This window comes from Sycon ciliatum, chromosome 4 (assembly GCF_964019385.1).
Source record: "Sycon ciliatum chromosome 4, ocSycCili1.1, whole genome shotgun sequence".
Taxonomy (NCBI): Eukaryota; Metazoa; Porifera; class Calcarea; order Leucosolenida; family Sycettidae; genus Sycon; species Sycon ciliatum.
The window spans coordinates 10,297,996-10,306,079 of NC_088646.1; the positions used below are offsets into that span (position 1 = coordinate 10,297,996).

Below are 8,084 nucleotides of genomic sequence, written 5' to 3' on the forward strand. Positions count from 1 at the left end.
AGTAATCGCATAACCTCTCACACCGCACGCACATCACCTACCATGCACTGCATGTACTGCATGTAGAGCTAGAGGCCACAGTACTAGGCATACATGTACATGGGTAGATCTACACGACGCGTACATGTGTAATACTGCCGTTGCCGTGGACACCGCCGTCGCACAGGTACGTGGATAACATGCGTACTTGACACTACCCTGCACTGCTGCCAGTAGTGTGTAGATGCATGCTGCTCGGCCTGGCTGGCCTGCTGCTGGACATAGTGACTCACCAGTGTGCAGACGCATGCCGTCGTTCACCCTGGACTGCTCCGGCTGGACCTAGAGTCTGGGCTTAATCAGCAAACCTGGCCTGCTCCGGCTGGACATACAGTCCGCGCCTAATCAGCAAACCTGACCCTGATTTCAGAAAGCCGCCCTCGGCCCGTATGTGTGCCGCTAGCCCTGGTCACCACCGGCCTGACATCGCACCTCTACCGGAGGCGACATGCGCACAGTGACACTATACTCACACTCACACACGCACACACACGCACGCACGTGCACACACACACACACACACACACACACACACACACACACACACATACACACACAAGTAGATCTAGAAGCAAAGAACGGAAGAAGCAACACAAGCCCTGGTCTTCGGCCAATATACACACATGCCATTCAAGTGTTTCTGAAGGGTAGTGTATCACAAAAAGACTGAAAGAGATGGAGAAAAGTCCAATGTCACGTATTCAATGCCATGCTATTACACACACACACACACACACACACACACACACACACACACACACACACACACACACACACACACACACACACACACACACACGGAATAAAGATAATACACCTCAAATTCAAAAATGTTTGCACGCATAAAACAAGATAATAGTGTCATACCTTTGAAAAACATTGCCCACGTGCAACATACTTGTATACACACACACACACACACACACACACACACACACACACACGCACGCACGCACGCACACACACGCACGCACACAGAAATGTGCACTCAATGCAAAAAACATCATACAAACTGGGGAGAGGAAAAGGCGCAGCATGCATACAGTACATCACTGGAGATACTGCATCGCTACAGTACACATTGCTAACGCTTCACGCGGCCATCATGGCTTACAGCTCTACTCGAGCTGGCAGCTAAAACCCTATGGTGATCGCCTGTACATCATCGGCATCCACCGCAAGATGCCACTTCTCCTAAATCAATAAATAAAGTAATGAATAGAAAAGCATTGCAGCGGAAAAGGTAGATTACCCTTCCAGAACACACTCATCGTCACTCTCATCTCTTTGGTTAAGGCGCCTGAAGCCAAACATGCTGCTGTCCTGGCCAGACTGAGACTTGAGACGACGGCGAAGCGCCAAGACGACCAAGCCCACCAATCCGCATACGGCCAATGTGCACAGTACGCCAATGAGAACGCCCGTCCATGCAGCCATACCTGGAACGACACGGCAAGCAGACGCAACGAAAACACAACAGGGTGGTGCTCCTGTTCTGCAATTCTAAAGGGCACTGCTGTCATCGCCATTATCGTCATTACATACACGCCAAGCTCCCGTCCACCACCACCCCCCACCCCCTCCCATCACATGCACGCACATACTTATTTAAGGGCGTGAACAAGATCTACGCATCATGATCACCATGACCATTCAAGTATGCTCCACTGTCCTACACTACATTACACCCCACTACACTACATTACACTACACTACAGTACAGTAAGATCGGGCGCCGAAGAACGCAGGGGCTCGAGCGCAGCCTAGGAAAGTTCTTTAAAGAGAGCATGTCTGAGAAAACCAGAACATATGTGCAAGTCGATCTCTCAGATTTCGCTCAAATTTTGCAGGTAGGTTTGCTTTGGGGTGTAGATCGACATTCCAAAGCCCGCGCTAAATCTTTTGAAGGGAACCATGAAATTGGCATACACCTCAATATTGGCCCAATATTGGCACGATTTATGGGTCTACAAACGAGCCACGGCACAGCGTGCAAGAACAAGCTACGAACAAAACTCCATCAAGCCAACATTACCTCACCTTAGAAGAGTTCTTGGGGCAGCAGCACTTAGCCACGCCAGCATCCCAGAAGACGAGGGCAATCATCCGTTGACGCCACAAATGATCGTCTTGAAAATAGCCAAATTACAAGCGCTGATAAAACAGCGAGCTACGTCCTCAATTAGCAAACACTATACACCGGCAGATAGTAGAACACCTCTTCTAGCACTGAGGACATGTCCCCCATCATCCTTTTGGGGCTTTCTTGAAATAAACAATTTTGAATTTTTCCACTCGACCATTCTGAAATACGTCCAAACTCATACCTGCGCAAGAAAGCTCGCCCCTCCGCGACGTCTAGTCAGCAATTTCTACTCCAACACCACTCCCAACGCTGCAGAACAAAGTGTATTGTTGACTTTGACAAGGAAAAGCAGCGGTGATCACTTGTCACACCAAACGACAAGCTTCTCCTTGCGCCCCAACATTTTTCGTTGCAACAGTTGATGCAAAAGTGACTGAATTTTTGCGTGTAGTTTCTGGATTTTACTGCAAGAGGAATGATGAAATCACGTGCCTCGTGACACAAGAATGCCAGGTCTCGTAGATCACGGTTCAGCAGTTGTTCCGAGTCACCTTGATCAAGCGCTCCTGCACTTACATGGATCACCCGTTGATCTGGATCGGATCAAGTGCATCTTGATGTCCAGCTCAAGAGCACGCATGTCGTGTTGCAGGCCTTCCAGCTGGGACTTTCCCTCAACAAGCAGCAGCGAGTAGGGTCAAATCACGTTGTTCATGACGTAAGAAATCTGCCATGTGGGCGCGCCACATACTTCATGCTACCAGTGTTGGCCGCGCGCTGGTCAACTCCAAGCGACCTTGATGGCATGGACCACGCTCATTCCTTGCTGTTGCAGATCTACGTGGATCATCAGCATGTAAACCAGCCGTAGTTCCTGTTGAACCATGTTCGGGATGAGCGAGGTTAGTGTGAAAAAATGCATCCCTGTTCTTACTGCAAGAGGAAATATCTCAAAGAATTCTTGCCAATGCAATACTGCTAGCATTATAACGATAGTTTCTGCATGTTCTGAGCAGAGCATGCAAGAAATATAATGCATCTTACCTCCTCCCTCATGGTCCGTTTCGAATAGCGCCTCAGGAACCGATCGTGATCGTGTGCATTGTGTCGTGCACCAGAAAGCATTATTCTACGTCACGATCCACGTAATTTCTTCATTCCTCTTGCAGTAAAATCCAAAAACTACACCCAAAAATTCAGTCACTTTTGCATCAACTGTTGCAACGAAAAATGTTGGTGGCGCAAGGAGAAGCTTGTCGTTTGGAGTGACAAGTGATCACCGCTGCTTTTCCTTGTCAGAGTCAACAATACACTTTGTTCTGCAGCGTTGGGAGTGGTGTTGGAGTAGAAATTGCTGACTAGACGTCGCGGAGGGGCGAGCTTTCCTGCGCAGGTATGAGTTTGGACGTATTTCAGAATGGTCGAGTGGAAAAATTCAAAATTGTTTATTTCAAGAAAACCCCAAAAGGATGATGGGGGACATGTCCTCAGTGCTAGAAGAGGTGTTCTACTATCTGCCGGTGTATAGTGTTTGCTAATTGAGGACGTAGCTCGCTGTTTTATCAGCGCTTGTAATTTGGCTATTTTCAAGACGATCATTTGTGGCGTCAAGGGATGATTGCCCTCGTCTTCTGAGATGCTGGCGTGGCTAAGTAGTGCTGCCCCAAGAACTCTTCTAAGGTGAGGTAATGATGGCTTGATGGAGTTTTGTTCGTAGCTTGTTCTTGCACGCTGTGCCGTGGCTCGTTTGTTGACCCATAAATCGTGCCAATATTGGGCCAATATTGAGGGGTATACCAATTTCATGGTTCCCTTCAAAAGATTTTGTGCGGGCTTTGGAATGTCGATCTACACCCCAAAGCAAACCTACCTGCAAAATTTGAGCGAAATCTGAGAGATCGACTTGCACATATGTTCTGGTTTTCTCAGACATGCTCTCTTTAAAAATTTTTGATTCTAGCCAGACCGTTCTTATTCACACGCGCGCGGCGAGTCGAGTGACGTCATGACGTTTGTCATGTACATGCACATGTGCATGTACATGTAGTGCAATGTAGTACTTCTAAACTAGTGGGTGTCGTAAATGGGAATGACTGTACATGTAGCAGTTACTGTTTACACGTGTACATGACATGTACTCACCTCCCATACATGTACAATGTAGATCTACGTACAATGTAGATCTAGTGTTCTTAAATCTGATAATTCTAGCCTGGACTGTTCTTAAATTTTGTCGGTTTTCCAGCCTGGGTGTTCTTCAGCGAGGTGTTCTTCGGCACCCGATCTTACTGTACACTACATTACACCACACTACACTACATTACACCACACTACACTACATTACACCCCACTACATTACACTACACTGCACTACATACCTTTCTTTGATTTGTGCGTATTCTTGTCCAGAATGGGTGAGGAGCTAGGACCGGATTCCACATTGCCTTGCGCTGGAAAGAGAGAAAGAAGGGGGGGGGGGGGGAAGAGATGGAGATGAGGATTCGACGCGAGCCACAATTACAATTGCAGCGTATGTTGATGATAATTTGTATTTGATCACAGATTCATCTTGAGCACCCAACACGGCCACTAACACACACCATGCTTGGCGGTGCAAAAGTGGCAACGGAGATCAAGCCATAAAGAGTGAGTGATTCAGAGAGTTCTTCTTGTAGAGCCGAGCAGCAGGGCAGGATAGGCCCTACTTTGATTTGTACCATACCATGTAGCCAAGGTCGCAGCAATTTATTCGGAGGTTGCGTTACGCGGCGCTTTCCCTCTTCACGCCCCTGAAGTCGTGACTTGATTGGTCGCTTCCATGCAACAGAAAGAGTGTGTGTGTGTGTGTGTGTGTGTACCCTCCAAGTGGTTGAGCAACACAAGATCCTTCCACTCTGTCTGCTAACAGCACTGGTCATGGACACACTGTCTGATACATGTAACCATGGTAACTACTTAGGATTTAAAAGGCACTTGATTCGATTATACATTTACGTACAGTCAACCTTATGAATTATTACTGGTGATACTCGAAGAAAAATGAGAAAGCGTGTAGTGACGTGATCTGCGGCCCCACCAGCCAAACAACATTTGTATTGACTATCCTATTGACAAAGTGCGCCACTTCATGACCATTTCGGCTGGTATTCGGATGGCCAAACATTTTGTAGATAAAGAAGTGCGAAATGCATTGGTGGCAATACGAAAGTGAACATATTATGTTCACGGACCCTCTCGCTCCACATGCCGTGAAGTACAGTGCCATGGACTGTTCTATAAATGGGCTGAAATTACCCAAATATTATTAGGGCCCTAAACAAAGAAAAAAATGATATCATTTTCTTCATTATACGGAAATAATCATTTGCGTTCAGGATTCGTGTTTTCGAATAACAACAAACCTGTTGAGCTGGCCTCTGCTCCAGTTGGTTGATCAGATGGGTGACCAGACGATGGAGAGGCAGCTGTAGCTAGACATTCACAGTGGACAACACACAGTACACGCAACGTCTGTCTCTCTCTCTCTCTCTCTCTCTCTCTCTCTCTCTCTCTCTCTCTCTCTCTCTCTCTCTCTCTCTCTCTCTCTCTCTGTCTCTGTCTCTGTCTCTCCACATTTCTGGGTAATGTAGTTCACATGCAGGAGGCCACCACACAAACACACCCATGGTTGGTAAGGGTGACTCAGACAAGAAATGGCCTTTGCAATGCGTTTAGGATGGCAGTTGATAATGTCAATCACATCACGCCCCCCCCCCCCCCTGGCATGCACAGGGTAGCAATAATTTAAAGGGGAAGTTAGGGCAAAAATCAAAATTTCACCAGTTGTAGTCTTCGGGGTGCTGAGTCGAATGGTCTTGGTCCGAGAAAGCCGAGACGCTCCCTTCCTACTTGAATCCCAATCGAACTTGCGCACTTCCACCGAAACTGGGTGACTGCGCCCTACTAGATGGGGATTTGTATGCAAAATGTCACTAAAAGCGCCATTTCGTTCTTATAAAAGCACGGGTGACCGCGATTGGCCCATATGTTGTACTCTTTTGGACGCTGAGTCGACTAGTTTTGGTCCGAAAAGGCTGCGATGCAGCGTTCCTCCTTTATTCCCAATCGAACATGGTTGAACAAGCGGTCACGTGCTCCTGGGTGCCCAAATCACCTGGTCACCACGCCAGCAGGCGACAACTTTCACACAAAGGTTCAACTCGAGTTCAACTCGAGTGACAGGACTGCACCCAAAAAAGGTCAAACAGGCTAGTAAGTTGTACCCTGCAGGCACGATGACCAGGTGACTGGTGTACGCAGGAGCACGTGACCGCTTGTTCAACCATGTTCGATCGGGAATAAAGGAGGAACGCTGCATCGCAGCCTTTTCGGACCAAAACCAATCGACTCAGCGTCCAAAAGACTACAACATATGGGCTAATCGCGGTCATCCATGCTTTTATAAGAACGAAATGGCGCTTTTAGTGACATTTTGCATACAAATCCCCGTCTAATAGGGCGCAGTCACCAAGTTTCGGTGGAAGTGCGCGAGTTCGATTGGAATTCAAGTAGGAAGGGAGCGTCTCAGCTTCCTCGGACCACGACCATTCGACTCAGCACCCCGAAGACTACAACTGGTGAAATTTTGATTTTTGCCTTAACTTCCCCTTTAACACGATACAGCACTCACACATGCACCCCCCCCCCCACGCACACACACACGCATGCACACACACACGCACACACACGCACACACACACGCACGCACACACACACGCACACACACACACACACACAGAAGACAGACTGCGGTGAAGCTGAGCGAGGGCAAGACTCAAGAGAACAACAGCTCACTGAACTCACTGACTCTGACCGGCATCTCGCAGATGAACTGGTAAAAGCCGTCACAAGCGAGAGCATCCCATTTTCCCTTGGATGACATAGCAGCACATTTGCTACCTTGGTGATAGTATCTACCATAGATGCCCACCGCTGGCATGTATTGACCAAAGTTCCTGTAGGACACTGGAGCACCCGACGCCCATCTCCAGGCTGCGTCCTCGCCACTCAGACCAATCCAGTAGTAAGACGTCACTTCAAAGCTGTGTAAGACAAAAACGAAGCATGGATGGCTTGGACGTGCGCTTCTACGTCACAGATCTACTGTTAATAAACGTACGCGTATGGCATGCAAACAGACGGCAGTGATTCACACACAGTGATTATGACCAGTGGGTAGCATTGGGAATAAGCACACATACACACACAGATACACATAAACATACACACGCACACATACACACACACATGCACACACACACACACACACACACACATACAAACACAAACACGTACACACACACGTACACACACACGTACACACACACGTACACACACACACACGCACACACACTACAGCAATAACTATGAGCTGTGGTATCCAGCGTAACTCAGACTTCACAGGTGGAACAGCAAAGAGAAGAGAAGTGAGCAACCAGACTGTTGATATGTGTCCAGGAGGAATTCCGGCCGAAGAAGTGCACAGCATAGCCAATACGACGGTGCACCTATCTGCCCATGAGAGCGTTGATAGCGTACTGATGCGTGCACTTTCCAGTTATAGTCTCTCTATTTCAAAACACTGCCTCACAAAACAGCAATACAGCGGTTATGCCAGTGGGAGTAGTGGACGTACGTTTTCAGTAACCATCGGTTCTCCTTGTACGTCTCGATAGTGACTAGATCACTCTCTTCAGGGGAAAGCCTGGAATAGCCAGCACATTTCAACGCAGCTTCGTTGAAGTCCAGTCGTTTCTTCACGAGCAGATAGCAGGAGTCGGTGCCACGTATCCAGTTCGACGGGCAGTTCTCAGCTGTGAAATGAAAGACAGGACATAACAGCGGCAGCAGCAGCAGCAGCAGCAGCAGCAGCAGCAGCAGGTGTTACAGTGGCTACAGCAACAGCCGAGCAGTATTCTCG

The 8,084-nt window shown here is 48.1% G+C and overlaps 1 protein-coding gene across 5 annotated transcripts in view; it reads right to left on the reverse strand.

The window, feature by feature from the left end:
* Nucleotides 1–615: 615 nt before the first annotated feature.
* The window catches only part of LOC135814405 (macrophage mannose receptor 1-like), a 29,701-nt gene continuing 22,232 nt past the window's right edge, over nucleotides 616–8,084 (reverse strand). For 4 of the 5 annotated variants that reach the window (XM_065327522.1, XM_065327523.1, XM_065327520.1 and 1 more), the window contains 5 exons: nucleotides 7,800–7,977; nucleotides 6,968–7,206; nucleotides 5,527–5,595; nucleotides 4,504–4,575; nucleotides 616–1,478 (listed from right to left, as the gene is read on the reverse strand). In XM_065327522.1, the coding sequence (XP_065183594.1) occupies nucleotides 1,288–1,478; nucleotides 4,504–4,575; nucleotides 5,527–5,595; nucleotides 6,968–7,206; nucleotides 7,800–7,977 (749 nt within the window). In that variant the 3' untranslated portion in view covers nucleotides 616–1,287. The remainder of the gene's footprint in view (nucleotides 1,479–4,503; nucleotides 4,576–5,526; nucleotides 5,596–6,967; nucleotides 7,207–7,799; nucleotides 7,978–8,084) is intronic. The other variant, XM_065327524.1, reaches the window with a different exon arrangement.